The sequence below is a fragment of the Bacillus rossius genome, chromosome 1 (genome assembly GCF_032445375.1).
Source record: "Bacillus rossius redtenbacheri isolate Brsri chromosome 1, Brsri_v3, whole genome shotgun sequence".
Lineage (NCBI taxonomy): Eukaryota > Metazoa > Arthropoda > Insecta > Phasmatodea > Bacillidae > Bacillus > Bacillus rossius.
In genome coordinates this window covers 297,172,095-297,195,271 of record NC_086330.1, presented here as the reverse complement: position 1 = coordinate 297,195,271, position 23,177 = coordinate 297,172,095, and the positions used below count along the sequence as shown (strand labels likewise).

The following is a 23,177-nucleotide window of genomic DNA, read 5'->3' as shown; positions in this document are numbered from 1 at the left end:
AATTAGCGAACATACTGTAACCTACACAAAATATTTAATAGAAACTTTAGTAATCCAACTTGTCAAACAAAAATGTTTGTTTTAGTGACTTTTTCAGTGTAGTCATAATCCTCCAAGGTAAATGTCAAGGTGAGGGGCACATCCGATAAAAACACAAAAATGAATTCTTAAACTCTTTAAGTCGCTGCAAAGGTAAATTAATGAGTTTCTTCATTTTTCTTTACTACTTGATGGCAATTTTATTTTTGTAATACATGTTTTAGTGGCTATATTTTTGCACATGTTGCTGAATCTTGCAAAGTAAAATCTCATTTTAATGAACGTATTTGATGCGTTGTGAAAATTTCATATGTATCTCGTGTAGCTGACCTAACCAACAATTCACACGATTTTACAGTATTGTTAATGTTGCCAAGCTAACGTAACCAATTGTTAAAACGGTTAATTACTAGTAAGCTACATAAAATATCGCAATACCCTTTTAACATAATGACTAAAAAAAGTCAGGAAAAAATAATTTTAGTTTTTTATACGCCTCTCTCCTTAACAATTGTATGACAAAATTTGTTTTAAGGTAATGTAAGCGAGAGTTTGGCGGTGTGACCTGGCCTTTATCTATCCTGATATTGGGTTCACACTTCAGCGCAAGAAACAATATAATGAAACGCTCCATCTATAATGAATGTTAAGTAAACTGTGTGTCTCTGGCAGATCGTATAATTTCACATTCTCTGGAGTTATTATAGCTAGATGTCCTTACAGCGTGCTCGGCCGAGCCTTGAGTGCCTTCAGGCCCGTCTGCTCGGCGACGTAAAAATGTTGAGAGGCGTTTTATAGGAAATATAAACAACATTGTTCTCTCCTCCCCCTCACATCTACATCTTATTTTACGTCAGCCCTTAAGGGGTCGTAGGCACGGTGCATAAATAGCTGCCGGACACGTTTATCGCATTACATAAGATTTCAACACTTCTCCGTTCCTGTGCCCGAGATTTTATTTATTTATCTAAAAAGAGTAGTTTCCGTATTTTTTTCCCTCATAATTTAAAATTTTTTTCCATAGTATAACTAAGAATGATGATTTGCAAATTGTTTTCTCAGTACAATAAGTGTTTATTTTGTGATTTCAATAACCATAGAGTCCTATTAATTTTTCAAACTAAGTGCGAATTGACATCAAGCACAAGCATTTCAGTGGAATCACTAACTTCAAAACATGGTTCGTATTACCTGATCATTCAACTACTTACTACCAAGTTGACGAAAACACTGAACTAATATAAATAAACATTAAACATTAAAAAAAAAAAACTATTATGAAATATATTGCATGAGATTCGTTTATCACAATTAAATTAATCGTAGTAAATTGTTATGTTTTATTTGTTGCTTCACAATAAAAATTGAAGTAGCAATACGTGGTATTATATTTTGTTGAATGACTATCATATATTTGGAACCGTTTGAAATATAACAATGAAATTATTTCAAGCTAATACCATGGAAATCAATACGGACACTTGGCCTGTTTAGCATGGAGAAATATGGAAACTTTAGACACTAGCGCTGCCTCCTGAGAGTTGTACAGAAACTTGTTTAGAAAATAGGAGGTAACTTACTTATGACTAGGAGAAATATTATTTATTAAAATTATGTTTAGGAATGCTAACAAAAAAGCGTTATGTTTTGGTTCTTAACCAAAGTATTCATAACCACTTTGACATAATGCTTGATGGAAACAGTGATTCCTGACAAATAAAACTTTATTTTTTTTTTAAATCGTTTATAACTCATATTGTTTTTTAATATCTGTATGATCAATTGCGTTTCAAATTCCTTGATACTTTTACAGGATAACATTACAGACTGAAATAGGTTTACAAGCATGTACTTAAATGTTAGTTTTTGGAAATGAATATATTGATTTTGTATTCCTTTGCACTTGGTAACTATTACAGCCATAAACTTCACTTTTTGTGCCGGTTTTTTCCCTGTGTTAGTGTACCGCAACTGATCTCAGCGCTGATTAACATCACGGTACATGCTGCGAGAACACACTCATTCGGAAACAGGCCAAATTATCACACATTATTCTTCATTCTGCAATTATTGACGTATCAAAGACACGCATTGGAGCCTTAAAAACAGTTCTTCAACCCTGTTTGCACAAATATACTCTTAGGTTTTTTTTTTAATATATCCCGAAATTCATAACTGTAACAAATCTCATTTGATCCTAAGTATGAAACAACTCTCGCTGGCAGTAGTTTCCACGATTTTCAGCGTGTACGTTATTGAATTCCATAGTATTTGTTTAAAATAAGTGGCAACAGCATTTTTAAAATAATATTATTTCATATAAAAGGGGGAAAAATGTAATACGTATTAATTAAAAAACCACAGTCAGGAACTTCAATTTTATTTGTGTGTATTTATAATTATGTAAATGTTCAACAATAGTGTTGACTTAATGTAACATTTTTTATTTTGACAAAAAAAAGTTTGTTTTTTTCATGGTCATAACGAAAGTGGCAAGTGGGTTAACAGTGCAGAATTACCTTTCTTCCCGAGTGTCACTAATGGCATACTGACGTGACCCTTCCCGCCGCTCGACCCACGGACTCACAGCTGACTGGAGCATCCAGGAGATGGTGGCGCCCCAAGCGGCAGGTCCCGGCTTCGAGTGTCGGGTAAGGAAGGCAGCAATGAGATTTTGCGATGTCTGAGTACATGTCTCTGCTCAATGAAGTTTAATAAAGTTAGTTTAATCGTTCGAAGTAAGCCAGCAAAGGGGAGGATGGTGGGCTCGTTGGTAATGGTAACACTCTGAACTCTCAGTCGGGAGGAGCTGGTGCAGACAGTTGCTTCCTTGGTTTCCCCGAGTCAGACAAGAGCTGGGATAGGTGCCTGGTGTGGGGCGTAGAACAAGCTGGGACTCTTTTAACAGTGGAAACTAGAACCACGTGACGCTATCTGTCGGGTAGGCACATAAATACTAGCAAAACAAAAACTCGGTCGCGTGGCTCCTATCGAAAGATTTAAGTTTATAATGTCAATTTAAAGTACTTTACGACTAACTGCTTAGTAACAGAGATTTAAACTGTGCGAGAAACACATAAATTAGCATGTTCTATAAATGCACGAGGAGATACAAAATTTATGATATTCCACACCACAAAATATGTCTACCAAAATAAAATTAATGAATTTTTACTGGTTTTATTTTTGCGTGATAATCACACAATCAATTCTCACGATCAATAGAGCCTTGTTAGTAATATATTACGAATGCTACTATCTAGCGGGTGGACCCAAAACTACTTCAAAACACTGAGTGTCAGTCTCGGCAGTTAGAAGTTCTCCCCCAGGGTGCGGGGTTCCTCGTGCAGCGGCTGGCAGAGCACGTGGCGTATTGTGGGACCTTCATAGCCCCGTTAACCCGGGCAGTCGCCCCATTTCACGGCGCTCGCGCGGAACAGGAGCGCGTCTGGACAGCGTTATTCATTTGCCCGTGCCCGCGGAGCGGCGATGCCCCGCGATACCCGCGGGAGGGCGGGGGCGGGTGCGGTCTAGTGGAATGTAATTAGGGTGTAATTCAGTTATGAGGCGGGTGCCGCTCCGTTTGACGCCGCCGCGTATCGGGCGGTGAGCGGGGCCCTCGGTCGATACCCGCGGACAGAAGAATCGTGTCGAGACGTGGGAGACCGGACTCAAGCGTTTGTTTCACCCACAATCTTGACTTATTTCATCTTCATGATACAATTTCTTATAAGGATACATTTATTCGCATGTTCCACTTCATAAGTAGGGGCACGTATTTTAAGCGTATAAATATTTCGAGACCAGCTGTGTGTTAGTACACTGTAGCTTTAAACGTCTTGTGTTTTATTATTGGTAGAGTTGTAGAGTTTCTTTCAGGTACCAGCCCACTGTTGTATGCTATTGAAAGTCATTCAATGCGAAAGCAAATTCTTCCTGAATGGTCCGGCCGAATAAAGCAATGATTCCTCTCTTAAATAGTCACCAATTACAAGGAGTAAACCTTGGAGCGGGCATATCTTATTACAGTCTAATGAGCGTCAGAATTATTTTCGCGAAAAATACCTCCACCTAATTATGCCCATTTTAATATATTCTGCCCATTTGCCTCTCCAGACTAAACCATAACTAAATACTCGTCATTCGCGCTCCAGTGGTGTGCAGGCTAGACTTAATGATTCTGTGATTTTCTGGGACCACAGTCCGTCAGTGGTTTATTGGCTCTTCTGCAAAAATATGACACTCTGGTCTCGAATCACGTTAATTAGATGCGACCAGTGCTGCCAACTGTTGTGGATTTTCCATAACGGTCACTGATTTAGAAACGGCGTAGTATTACTTCTTTAGTACACAAAAAGATGAAACGTCAGATATATCATGTTTATCAGCATTTCGTACTAAATCTTGTGCACGTAGCGGGTCGGTTGTTCCGAGGCATATCTGGCACAATAATTTTGACAAAAAATCATGGTTGCATCTAGTTTTGATTATCATCCTTGCTATAAGAACTAATGTATCCCCAGAGGTAGTCAAAAATCAAAACATGCAATGCTTGCATTTTCGTAAATATAAATCCTGTTACTTATTTTAGATATTTTATTAGGTTATATTTAGACCTGTGCCACTTTTAGACTATTTATGGGCGAATTAGCTCATTTCTGAATCAGATTGTCAATTATTGTGTAGTGTCTATTACTTGGTTAGTTTTACCGTGTATGTTCAACTTTGCATGAATGTGATTACTGATGGTTGTGCCTGGAAATTGGCAACACTGCACGAAGACAGATGCGGCCTGATTGAAGACGTCGCAGAAACGCAGTTGTCCGTAGAGTAACCTGTCGTGGAGCGAATGAGCGAAATACCGGGCTCCACACCGCGTTGCGCGGACTGGAGTGCGGCGCGCCCTCTGGCGTGATGGATAGGCTCGCGATACGTCGAAGGGAAGCCTCCTTCAATAGCGAAGGCAGCCCTGCGCAGGATAGGGTCTGGGGGGGGGGGATGGTAGATAAGGTGTTCCTCCAGTTTCACTCCGTCTTCAGAGGGTCTGCCTGGAGGAGGGAAGTGTGAGGCTCTCTTCACGCCGCGTCGGACACAGTCTATCCCGGAGTTCACTCCCGAGTCCCGCGGACACATTCCTCGCCTGCCGCAGTCCCGCGCAGTTGGCTCGCCGGGTACAGTCTGCGTCAGTGATGCAGCCGTTACTTCGCCTACCTGGGCTCACACTCGGGGTGCAGAGTTTCAGAAAAAAAAACACGCTATTTATAAACTGTTCACGATATCAGGGTGGCTTCCGTTTAGAAAAAGCATTTAAGAATACGCTAAGGGTGGATGAGGTGTTACGTTTTCTTATTCCTTTTTAAACTATTTTTATATTTTTATAGGAGTGAAAGTGGCCAAAACGCGTTTTTCCCCCTTCAGAATAATAAGTTTTATGTATGAAACTCCTGGTTACAACTCCACCTTATAATGTTATGGTTACCGCTCAGAGCTCAGAGTTGTCGTATGCACGACAAGAAGACCGCGAGCCGGTTCAGAACCTTGCGTCTAGAGGCGTTACCGCGCTAAAAGCACCAGCGAGCGTCGCACTTATCATCCCACCTCTTTAACACACATACACGACTGTCACGTTGAGGATTATAATACAGCACTCTTGACGACCCTGAGCCAGTTATAAACCAGAAGTGGTCGCCAAAGGATGTGACTTGTTATCGACCAATGGGCTCTCTAAAAATCAAGTTAAGTCTATCCTGGAGAAGTAGGCTTTGTGACGTACCAAATATATTTAATTTTACTGTTTTTTTCTGATATCCAGGCCGTCTGGCCGCGCTTGTTGGGGTAGTGTGTCGACGGGCGGGTGAAGTGTTTTACCAGCTCATACTCACTCTCATAGTCGTAGCTGGGCGGAGAGGCGCTCATGTGCGTCACCAGCAACATGAGCAGTAAGAGCGTGCAGCAGCTCTTCATCATAGGCGCGGCTTGCATTCTTCACCTGCCGACACAACACAGCACACACTCTCACATACAGCTTTCCGTTATTTGTGAATGAACATTAGTGTTGACACTTAGTATAGAGGCAAGGCTATGCGTATGGCGATTATACCAAAATAACACTAAAATGGAGGGCAGAATACGAAATTAAATTCACTTTAATTATCTCATATGATTTGTTTAAGTGTAGGATTTAATTCATACATTTTTATTTTAGGCTTTTATTAAAAAAAATTTAAGCAAATATATACTGTTTAGAGAAAATGTTATAGTTTCTAGTCCATTTTTTTAAGCTTACTACAAAAGTAAATAAAGCAAAAAGATTAAGTTGAAAAACTTACTTTTCAGTTTAGTAAGTAATAAGTGTTAATATCTGATCGCATATAGATGTGGGTGAATATTGATTTTTTTAATTTTTTTTATCAATATTTATAGCTATTTAAGCAGACAGTGCCAAAAAGGTAAAATTCAAAAGTCAAACTATGCAAGTACGATAAAGAAATCAAAGCTATGCAATGAATCTAATATTTCGATGGTTGGTGAGGGATGGTGATGGACGAGGACAGGGTTTCGGGCCCAGAGGCTGGGGTGTACCCACGGCACCGCCGGGCGGGCCTGGGGCGAACTGGGTGAGGTGATACTGCAGTGGTTCCCCATCGCCCTCTGCAGCCCGCGTGTGAACGGACACCACCACACCCTTACACTGACACAAAAAAGGGAATCTCACAAGTGAAAAAGCTTCTACCAGGCCCGTGTCCTAATCTCTTGTTCTACTGATCTTAACTGAAAATTGTAGCTACACGATGGCTCAACTCAAATTATTGTTTTTAGTTTAGTCTTTGAATTTGTACTTTTGAACCCTGGAATATCCTCAAAATAATTCCTTGTAAATACAACCAGATATATCTTCCACATCAAGTCACAACAATTATCTTTCAAGACACATTTGTAGAGACTCCGTCATTTTTATGCTCGAACATTTTAATAAAGATCCTAAAGTTTTCTTAGCGTAATATTATGAATAAACAGTCTAAATCTGTTGCGTTATTTGTTTGGCGGTGTTTACGCCTTACGAACGTGCACACGGGCTTAAGGCTTTGTGACCTCCAAGTGGGCTCCGAACCACTCGGGTACGTCGTGGTGTTATGAGTTATGAGTCGTGCCGGGGGTTGGGACAACACGAGTCACACGTCTCTTGTTGCCCGACGAGATGTTCAGTAGGCCAGTCGTCCACGCCGACGCTTTGCCTTCATAAAATACGAGTATTTAAAAATGTCGCGTGAAAAACCGTATTGTAAACGTGTAGCACAGTGGGGAGTATACGAACTTAATCGTTTCTTTTTCCCCTGTCCCGGAAAAGATAGTTAGTGTTTGGTCTTGTCTGGAGATTGCATTTTGCTGCGGTGCGCCGTATTGTTATATTTTTGCCATGTTGCATTGACGCATTATTATTATTATTTTATTTTTCAAGGCAATTACTGCAGATGTTTCCCTACACAAGCGTTGCACATTGTATTTTTTTTCTTCATGTTTTGTCAGTGGTTTTGTTCTACATGTTTTCTCCAATTTATAAACATCATGCAAGTATTAATATTAATTTGTTCTCAAAAATTACTTTCTTAGTCACCCACGATATATAACTTATGCATTAAAGAGTTTGCTGCATCTCACGAGCTAACTCGCCGCGGGTCTGTTACAAGGAATAAATACCATAATTTTTAACTAAAAAAAAATCTGACCGTAACTTTCCATTAGTTAAGTTTCGGATTGGTCGCAGTGCGTCACGACAGAAGCCACCCTCCCCTCCTTGCGCGGGAGGGGGGTTTCAAGACACCCTGTCCTCGTGCGAGTGAAAGCCTTTAATTATTGGACTATCCCGAAGAGTTAGAGTAGTGGGGTGGAGGTAGGGAAGAAAAGAGGAGGAAAAGCTGAATTTTCAAATCAAAAATTACTTATTGACCAAATATTTTGCATCAGTGCGGGAAGGTTTTTTTTCCCCCTTTGTGGTTAAGGTAGATTTGCTTGGGAAAAAAGATGGTAAGGGGGGATGTCCGTAAACAAATCGCCGAAGGGGGAGTTCTATACAGCCATCTGGGCTTAATTCCCTATCCGATAAGTTCAGGAACACGAATTCTGCGGTCGAGCCGATAGATACAGTCCCGCGCATTACATGTGTGGTTCACCATGCCTGGTCGAGTCGCATCGCCACATTCGTGCGCACTGTGCGCTGTGGTCAGCAAGGGCATGATGTAATAGGGTCTTTGGACGGCCAACACTGACTGACTGTTTCTACTGACATGGGTTTCAGTATAACTTCAATAAATCCGTCAAACTGATTAGACCAGCGATCGCTTCCATCTGATTTTTTCCCCTTGGTTAATTCTTTGTTAAAATTTGTATGCAAGATAGTAATTTAATTTAAATACATCCTCAATTGTTATAATTTTTTAAAATTTAATTTTCCTCTATTTTTACACATTGATTACAATACACTAAATTAAACAGGAAAATGTAGCACTCACAAAAGCAATCTAGTTAATTTAAACAAGTAGCGGAATTTTGAATAATATAAAGATTTTAAAAATTTTAACAATTGACTAATAAATAAAAATAACTTAAAAATCTTACGTAAGTTATCATAAAGTTTAAAGTAAAAAAGAACAATAAAATAAAAAAAGCATAGCATTGTTTCAAAAATGTTACCTATATATAAAAAGACAAAAAAATATTTTAAAAAGGAAAAATAGAAGTTCTCACCTCTATACAATGTAAAACCTTACCTAAATATTACAGAAATCTTTTCATCAGTTAAATTGTTCAGTCAAAGATTGATATATTTTGTTATTTTGAAAATATATTTAAATTTTTCAGGAAGAAAAACTACAATTTTTTATAGAAAAAATTCTAAATATATCTCTGAAATAGTTTTATGGAGTAGTTGAATTGGTACATTTATATTCTGTCAATGCCGTGTAGGATAATTATGATCTACATAAATTAACTGATTTTATATTTAGTTTTAATACATAAACACAGCTCAGAATAATCGAGACTAAATTTGCTAATAAATGTAATTAAATGCTGTTTCCCAGCAGAATCTATAACATATGTCTCGATGCATGCGGCATGTTGGCTGCCTGCAGCGGAACTGCCGGTACTGCAGCGCGGTGGATTGTGGGAGAGAAGGAAGGGGAGGCACTGTTGCACTATCGCATTGTCGAACTGTCGCTTCCAACACCTTTAGAGTTGGTCAAATTACGTTGGATGTTTGTTATGTCAATGAAAACGTCACTAGCGCAGCCGTGTTTGTTGAAAAAGTTAGATGACTTGAGTTTCCATCAAATATTTTGTAATTAGGTCAGTATAAAAGGTCGAGGGCTCCGAGCCCATGAGTAGGAGAGTGATGCCGATACCGGTGTCCGCCATCTTGGATGACAATGACCTTCTAAATTTCGAAACATTGCCATAAATAAGTCAAAATGACGTAAATATCTAGTTTTTACGGGAAAAAATTTCACCAAAAATTAAAAATATTTTTATGTTAAAAATTCAAAATTTGAGGGAAATGTTTAATAAAAAATAAAAAATTTCTAAACTTCTTAAAGCTTGTTTGCCTTTAGAGAACGAAATGTCCCCAAAAGAGGTTTAAATTCCCCCTTAACCCCAGCCACCATCTGGAATTACGAGTCACGTCAGCCATAGTGTATTCCGCCATTTTAACAACTGTAATTATTATCCAAAAACTTCGAAAACAATTATATTGTATGAAAAACTTTTTATACTTTTTAATTAAATTGAAAATAACGCATATCATGGTACTGTAAATCCTCGGTTCGAACCCTGTGAGGTAATTCGATTAAAAAAGGCGACGGCTCCTTTCTCCAAGAAAGCTACCAGCAGACTGACTCCCTACCACACCACTACCAAGGCATATATTACTTGTACATTATGAAGTCATGGCATCCATCTTGGATTCACCATGTTATAACCTGAATTACGAAAAGTATTCCAAAAATCATTTAAAAGTTACCTTTGTTATAGTATTGGATTCGATCGATTCCAGTCCTAGGTTAGATTCTTGGTGAATGAAAAAAAAAAATTCAGCTTAAAAAAATATACGTAATTAAATATCACCTCAATTTGATATTTTACCGTAAAAATCAATGTCCCAGGTTCAATAAATAAAAAAAACCTTATTTTTACAAATTAAGTTTTTTACCTAAATTATATTCTCTTACAAGTACACATAAGTAAATTAATAAACTCTTTAGCGTTTCTCACTCCTTCAGTCTTCCTGGAGTGTCGTGCATGTCTTGGCATGTAGGCCCTATTTTCAGAGCAGTTCCACATCACCATCTATCACCGCAAATCTTACACAGCTGAAAGTTCTCTGTTTCGTTAAATGTGCAGTGATATATTTCATGATGCCTTGCAACTAGTTCTTCACAATTCTTGATGTGTTTTTTTTTCTCGAGTTTCTTTGGTGTAAAATCTGTCTACAAGCGGAGCTGTAGTTCGATATTGCATCTGTTACTTTGTTGTCAACGTGGAACGGTCGGAGACGAAAGCGTGACAGCCACGCAGGTGCATGCTGGGAGTATTGCACCGCGAGCGGCCCGCGAACCAGGACGTAATAATATCGCTCGCGAGCGCCGGTGCTGTCGCACCCGGAATATTGCCACCGGAAACGCGGTGTCCCGGCGTTTACACCCCCACTCCCTCCTCCTATCGACCGATGCCGTTTGAATTCGCCACACTCCGATCTCAGTCACCGAGGAGATTGGCTACACCCGCAGCCCGAAGCAGCGAGGTATGAAAATTCTAACTCCTTTTCCACGGAGGGACATCTGTCGATGGAGCACGTCGCTCGCGGGAACTATTTGCATAACCAAGTTTACTCAACCGTGGCTGATGCTCTTATTCCCTTCCCCCAGTAAAATAATTTTTTATTCCATGCCTATGTATTATAATTGCGCCTACTATACTATTGTGCGTGCACTTTTAATGCTTTTCAGCTGCTGGTAGCCATGTAATCACCATAAATATATTAACGCTCGTTTTGTTCCGATTCATTGTAAAAATATTAGAAAACACAAGTGTGCTGGCAAATAACTGACGTCATCCTGTGGCCTTGCACCCAGGGCGGTCAAGGACTAGACTTCTTGCGGTAGTCACGACCGCAGTATTATTTTCATTCATTTTGACACGAACAATATTCAGTACTAGACTGGTTTTCAATGTTGTATTTTAACATAAGTGCAAACCAAACTTTATTTTACATTGACAATATTACGGCATACTTCAAAATATTATTTGTATATATATATATATATATGTTATAAAATGAAATATGAATGTATATTTATTGAAACGCATTCCTAAAACTCTTCCGTGCATACAGTATATCGCAACTTATTAAATGTAGTTCACTTCACCAGCGTGATTCCACTGTCTATGCGATTGGGTGTCTGCTGACTGTTTCTGGTGAAGCAGCGCACGGTAACGTGTTTTGATTAAGCGTTAACGTGCGCTGTCGAAGGAAGTTGTGTGTCATTCCAGAGACCGCCCCTCTGGTAACCAAACGGTCATTAAAAAAAGGTTCTGTGGTGTTTTGGTATCTGAATATTTTATCTATATCTGGTGTTCTTTGTCCAGTGATATACTCCCGTTTTCCCTCATCCATTCATTCCGTCGCCGACGCGTCGGTGATAAAAGGCAGCCTCTATCCATGCAGATCCTGCCACAGCCGATACTGCTTCTGGAGTTCACTGACAACACAGTAGTAATAGATATCCCTGCAAAATGTACGTGATGTCTTTATTATCTGGCTATAGTAAAAACTGAATGGCTCTCTTCATCGGATCATGGGTTATTTGACACGCCCTGAAGGTCTGAAAATAAATTAGAAACGCCTAACCTAACATCTTGACGAATCATAATTGACCCTTAGTTAACGCAAAATGTGACAGCAGGAAGGAACAATTAACATAGACTATATTATTCACGCGTTTGTGGAGTCTAGCGTGGTGAGATAAAATTATTAGTGACCTGTAACATTATTTTTATCATACCTTAGGTGTTTGTAAATGTTGTTTTAACGTTAACAGTCTGAGATCTGCACGCAATTTGACGATTATCTTGGTCTGACACAACGATTTGGTTGTTTCATTTTGATGTCATTACTTTTAGTGAAGTGCTTTTACTGGAGGTTTATTCCGACAGTTCTTTAGCACTTGAAAAGTAGCACTCAATTTTCCCAGTCTCCAGGTGTTCCCACGGGGCATCGGGGCATGTGGTGGGAAAACTGCCTTGTTATTCGATACCTCCAGTGCAAGGGAAGAACACAGTTTCCCGATCACTTCTCATCGCAAAAGTTCACTGGAGAAGCTTTTAAAATAAATTCTTGTTGTTAACATTTGCACCAGGTATGTTGCACAATTTACTTGCTTATTGTAAAATGTAAAGCGAATATTCTTCACTAGAATATTGCTTGTCTAATAGCGACATGGTCGCGCATTAGGAGTACACTTGCTTTGTTTCTGCTGCTTCATTTTTTCTTCTTTTTTTCCTCACAAATGTAGAGAATTTAAATAAAAATCAAACATAGATTGTGACCGCCTATTTCAGTCGTTACCGAGGTGCGAAATACTTAAACATTCTTAATTTTTTTTTATTTCGTTGTTTCTAGACCTTAAACCATCGCCATCTAAGTACAGACATTATATATTATATATATATGTATATATATATTATATATTATATAAATATGTATATATATATAATGAAGGGTCCGGAACATATTGGTGTAAATAAAAAATTTGCCGTTATAAGTTAGCTACATATTTCACCTCTAAAACTTTCAAATTAGTTTTGGCAAGGAAGTCCCAAATGGTACAATTTTGAGTTTACGCCGCTGTGTTCCAGAGCCGTTCATGTATATAATTCCTATTTATGAACATGATGGTTGTAGTAATTTGACTCAAATTACTTCCATAGGTTACATAAAATTCATAAATTGAAAATCTCGCTTGATTTCTGTAATAAGCTAAATATATGGGAGTAGTTTAGTGAAAATTTTAAAAATTACTGTTACCTGTCTTGGAAAAATAATGCATCCGTTCACTGTTGCAAGACTATGTAGAAGAGAGTGCCAGAATTCGAACCCCATTTAGTTTTTTATTTATGTTTATTTTTTAAACTGAGATTTGTTAAAAATTATTTTTAAATAATTAATTTATAATTTATAGTCTTATTTACTATATTATTCTGCTTATAAATAATTTATTATTAAAAAAACACAGTTTTTCAAAACATTATACTTTAACAACTTGAAAAAATAATGACCACTTTAACCGGCCCCGAAATACAAAAATAATCAAAATTAAACCTAAAATACTTATAAAGGAATGAAATTATAGAAAACATTGTATAATTTAAAATTACCGCTATAATCATTTATAACACTTATTAATACATAAGAATAGTTTAGTAGTTATTGAATAATAGCAGCAATTACTTCTACGATTCATTTTATAGGTAGCTATTTAATTATTTAGGCTGGCGACATAAGTCGCAGATGTAAATGTTTCTTTCAGCATAATCGTCATGGACCCATAGCGAACACATTACCCACATTTCTCAGCGTTCCCCGTTTGTGTCATCCAAAAACTTTGGAAAGGGGAGTAACCTTGAGAAAGCTCTAAATATGATATACCGGAGGACACACTTTTTCTATCTTCGTTGATGGATTTTTCGATTTTTCTTTCAAAACTAAAGCAATTTTTCACTATTTTCCTTTCGAAAGATCAAAAGGCTCAATTCAGGTGCTGGCCCACGTTCTTGACCACGATTTACCGGTTACTTTTTAGTTTCCACCAATTTGGTTTTGTAAGATGTATATCTAATGAACGTAGATCTACATGCATTTAGTTCCATTTTCGGGTTCCTCTTAAGCATTTAGGAACGGCAGTGTTGTCAAACTGTTTGGTTTTAGAAGTCGTGGTACCTTGAGATTAGTATTATTATTATTTTACTAGAAACGTTTGGCAGAATAACACCCTGGGCCGCTGAAGATGTTAGTGGTTTATTTGGATCAAACTCCAGCTCTGAAATAAGGAATAACCACCAGTTACTTTTTCTCTGTTCCTTGAGAGTATCTATCAGTCATCCCTTTTTAACATAGATTCAGCAAGATGAAAATCTTGCTCTTTTATAGGCTTCATCAATGCATTCAGCACCTGAGAACTGGTTCTTAATAAAGGATTATATGATTATAACTTAAAATATATTATTTAAGCAGTTCGACATCTAAAATAGGCCATTCCGAACAGCCCAATTTGCATCACAAGCACAATTGTAGAATTATTATGTTTTGATATAAGTTGATACATTCAATACATTGTGTGAATATAGTTACATCCAATGGTAAAAGCACTAGTTTTTTTGTAGTAGTTAATACCACTGTCTGAAATAGTTTTTGATCCAATCTGAAGGGTAAACAAAATTGTTTTGGTTGATTCGACTTTTTTTTTACTATCCACTCATATTCTTTCTGGGAAACCAGTTGCTTTCATGCAAGCAACGAATGTTTTAATAGTCTCAGGTTCTACTTACGTCAACGCAGCTACCGATTTTTTTTTAACACTGTTGGCCAATTATGTTTAATTGTATTATTGTAATTATAGTTTGCAACATCTGTTCGGACACCCCCCCCCCCCCCCCCCCCCATAACCTTGCTTTGAATAGGTCCTGCAGGATGTTCCATGTTAGCAAATATTCTTAGGGACCTTAAAAATCCTGTGTTTAAATTTATTTGGTTTTACACTTCACTGAAAAGAAAAAAAAAAAGAAAACGCTTTCTACCTAACCAGTATTACAAAAAAAAGTTTCAAAATTACAACCTTAGTTGACTTGCTGTTCGTTGCTCTGTCCTCCGTAGTCTCGTGATGCGACAATCTCGAAGTCCCGCGATGCGACGATCTCGAAGTCCCGCGATGCGACGATCTCGAAGCTCCGCGATGCGACGATCTCGATGTCCCGCGATCTAACGATCTCGAAGTTCTAAGTAGTTCTGCGATGCGAAGATCTCGAAGTTCTGCTTACTGGACACCCCTGGGTCTCGAAGCTTCAGGGCTCTTTCACACGGAGAGCCGTGTGGCTCGCACTCGCGAGCGGGAGCTTTTTCCGCTCGTACCTTCCACTCTTTCACACGGGGAGCCTTTTTGGCTAAGGCGCTAGCCATTGCGTAGTCGCACCTTAGGCGACGTCTTCGACGACAAAAACGCCGGTGTACCAAAACGTATTGGGTACGTCCTATTAATCAAAGGCGCGATGAAACAGGTGTTTTTGCCACGCTTTATCAAGAACTTCGACGAAATGGCAACAAGTTTTACAACTACTTTCGAATGTCATTGGCCTCATTTTATGGGCTCCTTGGGAAGATCAAGAATAGTATCCAGCTCGAAAATACTAACATGAGGAACTGCATTCAGCCTGAACTGAGTCTGGCTGCAACATTAAGGTAAGTAAATCGCACTGTCTAAACAAAAAAGAAAAAAATCATTTTATTTAACAGAAAATTGATGTAAACCATGGCCACAAACTCCTACACAAACTAAAATTCAATTTTATTGAACTAAAAAATCTTGAGAGGGTATAATTATAATAAACTCATATGTTCTTTAATTTGCAGCATTCTTTATTGCGAATACATATTAAGCTTAAATAACGCGCACTGAAACCTCAACGTTTGTATAGAGGTAATACAAAAGTTATTTCTAAAAATAATATTTAAAAAAATATAAAAGTTGTAGGCATTGAAAAAAGAATATACACAATGAAAGAATAATTAGGTAGGCAAACACATACTCCTTGAAACAATTACATTATAGTCCCATATCCTGTGGAAATGGAGTCTGTATTGGAGACGTGGTTGTGGTATTGTTTGGGCTGGGAGAGGGCATACATAAGGTGGTAATTATATGCGAGTAGTTATAGCAACGATGATTGGATTGCTGAGGAGTGCTTGGTTGTCCCCATGCAAAAGGCTGATTTGTCTGGTTTGGATCGATAAAAAATGTAACAGCGGAGTGAGGTGGATTATTCCTTGCAGATTTTATTTTCTGAATCAAATTCAGTGCACCAGCTTGGAATTCGAGGACATCATCATCAGTGAAGGTTTCCAGTGTTGGCACCAGTCCTTGCATGAAACTAATGTGTCTGTTTGGGTTTCGAATAAATGCAGTATTTTTAGCTCAAATTCGTCAGGGTGGCTTCTGGGTGTTTCTTTTCGTCCGTTCTTGTTTGTTGAAAGAACTTCCTCTGGTGGTACGACTTTCCGGAATTGATGGTCCCGCACCTACGGTAAACTGTTGTTGATCCTCAGCTTCACCTTCTACACTTCCGAGGCAACTTTCTGGGTCACTGTTGTCACTGGCAAGAGAATCTTCAGTCACCCTCCGTTCAAAAACTTTCCTTAAGAAATCCATTTGATCGTGGTAAATATACCTACTTCTTGATTTTTTGAAACGGGGGCTCCTGATTTCCTCGCATTTTTTGCTCTGTCGAGTGCTTTTCTGTATCCATCTCTGATAGTTTTCCATTTAGTCGTTAAGTCCTTTTCTGCAACAAAAAATAAATGATTTATTTGAGAACATAGCATTAATGATACTTGTAATACCTACGTAATATAAATGCGCTTATTATCACTATAAGGGTAGGAGTCTTGAAACATCTAAAGAATTAACACTAGTATTTTCACAATTTCGTTGTTTATTTTCATGTTAACTTGTTTTAGTTTATTATATTTACAGAATGAAATAATAAAAATTATGTCAAACAAGTAACTCGATAGTAATTGCAATTGATAAATAGGGAATTAGTATTTTGCATAACCGTATGGCCAATTTTCATCCTTATTGTGTTAATATAGTTTTTTACCAATCAACTGATAAATGATCTTGCACTGTTACCATCTTTTCAGGTACCTTGCAAGTGGTTGCACATTCACCGAGCTACATTACATGTTCAGAATCGGAATATCTACTGCATCCATGATTGTGAGAAGCGTTTCCGAAGCCATTTGGTCAACAATGAAAGCGGAAGTGCTCCCAGTCCCGACAAAAGAACAGTGGGAAAGCATTGCAGTAGGTTTTGAAACAAAAGCTAACTTCCCACATTGTCTTGGCGCTGTTGATGGGAAACATATACGTTTGGTATGCCCTTTAAAAAGTGGATCCATGTACTACAGTTACAAGGAATATTTTTCTGTGGTCCTCATGGCCATAGTGGATTCTGAGTAGCGCTTTGTGTACGTGGATATTGGCAGCTACAGGAAGGATTGTGACTCTTCTGTTTTTCAACGTTCGAGACTTTGGAGTTCAATCAAAAACGGAACTCTTGAACTTCCGACCGTGAAATGTCTTCCTGGTGCAATGGGACTTCAACTATAGAGCATCCCACTCTTAGATTGCAGTGTGGAAGTAAATGGGCGCATTCTCTCTCTCTCTCTAACACACGCCGATTGCCGTTAGCACTGTCCTTGTTTCTTCGTGCGTTGTTGCCAAATATCAAACGAAATTTAAAATTTTAATTTTTGGACCAAGCTTTTTTCATATTGTATAGAATCAAAATACGCATCAGGCAATGCTTATTTTGAATACTTAACAATATTTTAAGTGTCCGAAAAAATTAAAAAAAAAACATAACTTATTCGCTGCGAACTGTTTTGAAGTATTCCGATATGTTTCACATCAAAAAAAGAAAACCTATATGTGTATTTCATTCAGATTTTTTTATTAGTAAATTAATGCCTTAGGACGCCACCGAACAAATGATAAGACAAAAACTGTAAAGGTTTCACTTAAATAATTTTTTTAATATATTGAAATGCATTTTCTCACAAAATGACACATCAAAAAGTTGACCCGCAGAAAATTATTTTTCTATTAAAGATAGATGGGGGATGAAAGCGAGAATAATTTTCACAATGAATTGAATTAGTTTTAAAAAGCAGCTCCATCTCAATTGCTTCTACAGTTTCCGTGGAAATAGCTGTTAAAGATGTGTCTTATCAGTACAAGAGCGCGCGCTGCCGTCGTAAGAGGAAACAGGGTCGTGTGTTTAGATAAGTGGGGTTCTGTCCTACAAGCAATTTCAAATACATGATTCCTTAGTCATCAAAAAATATTATAATCGATTCTTGAACATAATATGTAAAATGTATGAAATAAATACGAAGGAATTTAATAGCGATCATGGTACAAAATTTTGAATTATTTTTCTATCCTTCTCACCAAGCTTCTTATCAAACATTGTTTTAGACAAAGTTTTGGAAAATAATTATGATATTATTACAAACAATTTAAACAGATTTGATAAGGTGTCTACTAAGGCAGTTACGTTTTTTTGTCCGGTGAAAATGTTTTTCGAACCCATGCAGTTATGGCTGGTCGTATCAAAAATGTATTTAGAAAACATTTTTCGGCATTAGGTAATCCGAGTTATCATAAGTTAAAACGGATTCGATATTATTCATATTATGGGAGATGTTGCGATTTTTCTGTTTTTCAAAAAATCTTCCCCATTTCGAACCAATTGTTCGGATTTTTCCCATAACTTACTCGACCGAGAATTTCCATTACCGTATTTTATTTATCATTTTGGACATGACTTGTCCAAAAATACGGCATTTATCGGGCCCATGAAAATGTGATATATATAATATACCTATATATATATATATATATATATATATATATATATATATATATATATATATATGGGATTTTTAGAACATAAAAGAAAACTATAAGAAATTTTCGTCTACAATAGGTAGTTTTTATTTGAAATTTACATAAAAGTGGCATTATTACAAATTTATATGTGTAATAGTATAAAATATAAAATATAAGTTATAAATTACGATATGATTTCTTAAAATGCTTCTTGTTCAATCCAAATTACAAAGACACGCATCTTCTGAAATTCGTAATGTGTTAGAGATTTGGCAACAGCGCGCGCCATAAGCCGTGTACTGCAATCTAAGAGTGGGACGGGCTATACCTCATGTTTTCATCGCTGATGAAGCTTTCGGGTTGCACAGAAACTTGTTGAGACCCTTTGGAGGACGACAACTACCGTTTAAGTAGGGCAAGACGTTTTGCAGAATGCGGATTTGGAATCTTATCAAACAAATGGCGAATCCTTCATCGGGCAATAAATGTGCAGCCAGATTTCGCTGTAGACATTGTCAAATGTTGTATTGTACTCCATAATTTCGTTCGTGACAGAGATGGTTTTGTATTCGAAGACACTATGACAATTACAGGACTGGAGGATGTACAACAGCAACTAGGAGTGCGAGGAACTTTGTCCGCCAACAATGTCAGAAATGCGTTCTGCAATTATTTCATGTCACCTGTTGCTGCTGTACCATGGCAGATGAATGCAATTTAATTCTGTAATACAACAATGTCAAAAATGTCTTATGTAATTTTTTTAAGTTACTTGTTGTTGCTGTAACATTGCACATTAATTCAATTTAACTCTGTAATGCAACAATGTCATAATTAATTTATGTGGTACTTTGCAGCGCTGCGTTTTTATTATTTTTTTATTTTATTTGTAGGTACCTGCCCAGTAACAAGATATGTAAAATGTAAACAGAAACAAACAGTACATTAAATAAAAAGAAACACAAAAATTGATGTAGCTTCATATTTGAGAACTTATTTTACTTGGCTGGTGCACTGCCGTGCATTCGGACTTAAAGTTTATTTTATAAATATGTGTATATTAAAATATATTTACATAAATACGTAAATACAATTTCAATTAATATGTGTTTTCCTTTCAACTTGCCGTATTTCTTTTTCTCAGGCCCGGACAATGTTTCAAATTCTCCGTTGATTTTTCACATACTTCCCTCCAATTTCTAGCCACTTCATTCCGGTCCTTGTATAACTCGGTATTTTTGTCCCAAAGGGTGGACTAAATTAATTAAGAACTCGACATCAACATCCATCTTGAAAGCGAGAGACTGAGGAGCGAGAGCTATTGTCGCCCTTCGTGTGAATGCCCCCACTCCTCCCTTTGCATTTCGAGGGTGAAGCGCGACCCCCGCCCACAGCGCACGGCTCGCGATGCGCGAATCCGGCTCGAGATGCACGAGCCTTGCCGGCCCTCGCTCGCGCGCCCTGAAGGCCCGCGCTCCCCGTGTGAAAGCTCCAGTTACACTCTCATCGCAGCCGCACGGCTCTCCGTGTGAAAGAGGCCTCAGTCTCCCGTGGTTTTTACGACGCGTAGACAAAGCACTAGTTGAAATAGTCAGGCGGTAAACAGCACAGTCGATAATTCATGGATATGCACATAGCTCGAAGTTCTTGACACAAGTTGGGCCGCCAAATCTTACCACTCATCACCTCCGGCTAGCTCAAGTTAGGTGATGAGTGGAACATACAGGTTGCAGGTCACGAAGAAAGAAGAAATTTATACACAAAGTTCGATGTATTAACTGTTTTATTTATTTATGTAAAAATTACACTATATTCCGGACAGAATAAATAAAAAATAAATATACCAAAAAAATTTATATATAAAAAAACTCTGAGCCATCGCCCAACCACTGTCTGCTCGGCCTGGTGCTCGGACAATGACTGATCTTACAGCCTTCCTTTCCTTCGTGCGGGCAGTGTCCTGGGCTCGCTGACGTAATTTTCAGCCAATCACGGCGCATGGTAACAGAGGCTTCCACGAAATGCTTACTTCTGTTCCCACGACGCAGCGATTTTGTATCTTTCTCGCACTCCCGTGACCGTGACTCACACGCCTAGCGGGTGAAACAAACCTCGGTCGTGGAAAAAATGAAGGAAAATCACGTCAGAATGCCTTCCCACACAAAGAAGCTACCAAAAAATTACGAGAAAAATAAACTTGTGAATTTTATAAATAAAAACAATAAACCCGGAGAATTATTTTCACAATAACTTTGAAAAAAAAAACTTTACATCATTTAAAAACCTAACTTGAAATTTGACAAAAATTTAATAACAAAAGATTATTACTGTATTGCATGAGGAAGGCTGTAATATGGGTTGTTACAATATAATTTTCCATTATTCAGAAACAGTGAAGGAAAAAGTGGTACAGTATGTTGTCTCAAATGAATGGTTTTGTGAAACATCTGTAATAATTTACATGTAAGATATAAGTAATGCCACAAACATACTATAGTTAAGCTTAGTAGTTTAGGATCAGCTATTACCCTAATTCATTCTGCGTTCATCGCCCAAACCGGTCTGGCATTGGTGGAGAAATTACTTTTAGAAACTTCTGGAAACGTTTCTTACAAATTATGCTGTATGTTCTTTAATATTGCAAAAAATATTGATCTAATCTAAAATTTCGCATATTCCATGCAGCTGAAAGTTTTGGAAAGTTTTCCAGACATTGCAACCAGCTGTGTAATCTAAAAATCTTTCGAACAAATGTTTTTGGCACTACACTTAGTAAGTACAGTACCTTTAAACGGATCCAATATTTTTCATTCCAAGAGAGAAGTAGTAATTAATTTCTCGTTCATAACCCCTTGGTCGGATTTTCTCCGACAATAAATTCTACCGAAATAGTTCACCTCTAGTTTAAATATTAGTCTGGAAGTAATTTGTAAATAATTAACAAGACTATAAAATGTTAATATATGTAGATTGAGTTGACGATGGTTTCAGGTTTAGAGAGTTGCATCCATGGGGACGACTTCAATATGGAGTGTTTCTTCCAAAATCTAATTAAAAGGAAGAGGTGACTCCCGAAGTGTTTATCTGTTCTTCCACAGCTCCCGAGGCGAGGTCGGCTGTAGCCACTGTGCCCAGGCAATTGCCCGCGCGGACTGTGTTCTGCCCTCGCGAGCAGAGTGTGCCCGCGGGCCTGCTCTAATGGAGCAGCGCGTTCATTCCCCGTGTAGTGGCAGGCCTGCCCGAGGCCTGTTTGCACAGCTCTCGTCGCCTGCTTCTTGCTGTTCCCCGATATTCCCCGATGTTAGGCGCATGCGCTCCGAGCACAGGCCGCCTACCTTTTATCATTCATTGTTTTCTGTTTTCATTCATCATTTAGACGAATTCATGAAGTTTTACAGTAAGTAAATACAACACTTACAAAATGCAAGGCAAGCTTTATGTGACTGCTAATAGCGTACTAAATGTCTAGGTGCAATATTAACAATTTCACAAAAAAAAATTACTAGTTTTTTAAATTCCTTATTTTCAAAAAAAAAATAGCCTACTTTAGATAAAGTAATACAACAACAATTTATCGACTGAAGCTACAAGATAAAATATAACCTTAATAATAGAAAAATCTCATCAGTTTAATTATTCACCAATAGATTGGTACACCGCAAATGCATCAAGTTCATTTCATATTTTCTCCGAATACTTCCTTCAAGACAATCTTGCCTGTACTCTAGCCGCCCATTTACGACAGCAAGGTGTATTGCATGAAATAACATACCTAATATCAATTTTCTAATCATGATATATATGCGTTAAATGCTAATCAAGAAAAGTAATTTGTGAACGCTACCAATTGACTTGACTAAATGTGGGCGTAGTATATTTTCATACACCTTTTTACATCTCTTTCTGGCTAGGTCCATGCCCCCACCATGGCAAGAGGACAGGATTTTTGTCTAGACACTTTACGACGATGACATCGCCATCTTTACTAAATCAACGAACCCCCTCTCTTTCTTTTTAGTTTCTTTGTCTGCCTTAACGGGGACATTAAAGAAAATATTTTGCCGTGCGGTATCAGCGGCAACTGTGCCTTTTGATTTCAGTGCTTGGACTAAATGGTAACTTATTAAGTAGTCGTCAAAAAAACCAGTTGTGTCCTTGTTTTGTACTAGTAAAATGTTCTGCTAAGTGCAAATCAACTATGCCACCTTGTCCAAAAGTTGCCAGGTTTACGGGCAACTCAGTTCTCTTGCATTGATGGATTAAAAAGTCATATTAAATACCACGTTTTCCGCACAGCATGAACGTTGTAATGCCCCATGTGTGTTTTTTTTTCTTTATGTACGTACTGTTTCACAGACAGCTGCCCCTTGAAGGGGACAAGCACTCTTCAATGTCCAATTCTTTGCAACTACTGGC

At 37.9% G+C, this 23,177-nt stretch overlaps 1 protein-coding gene across 1 annotated transcript in view; it reads right to left on the bottom strand.

The window, feature by feature from the left end:
* LOC134527786 (short neuropeptide F) overlaps window positions 1–23,177 on the bottom strand; it is a 186,011-nt gene that overhangs the window by 21,987 nt on the left and 140,847 nt on the right. The window contains exon 2 of the mRNA XM_063360733.1: window positions 5,922–6,028. Within this exon, the coding sequence (XP_063216803.1) occupies window positions 5,922–6,021 (100 nt within the window). The 5' untranslated portion in view covers window positions 6,022–6,028. The remainder of the gene's footprint in view (window positions 1–5,921; window positions 6,029–23,177) is intronic.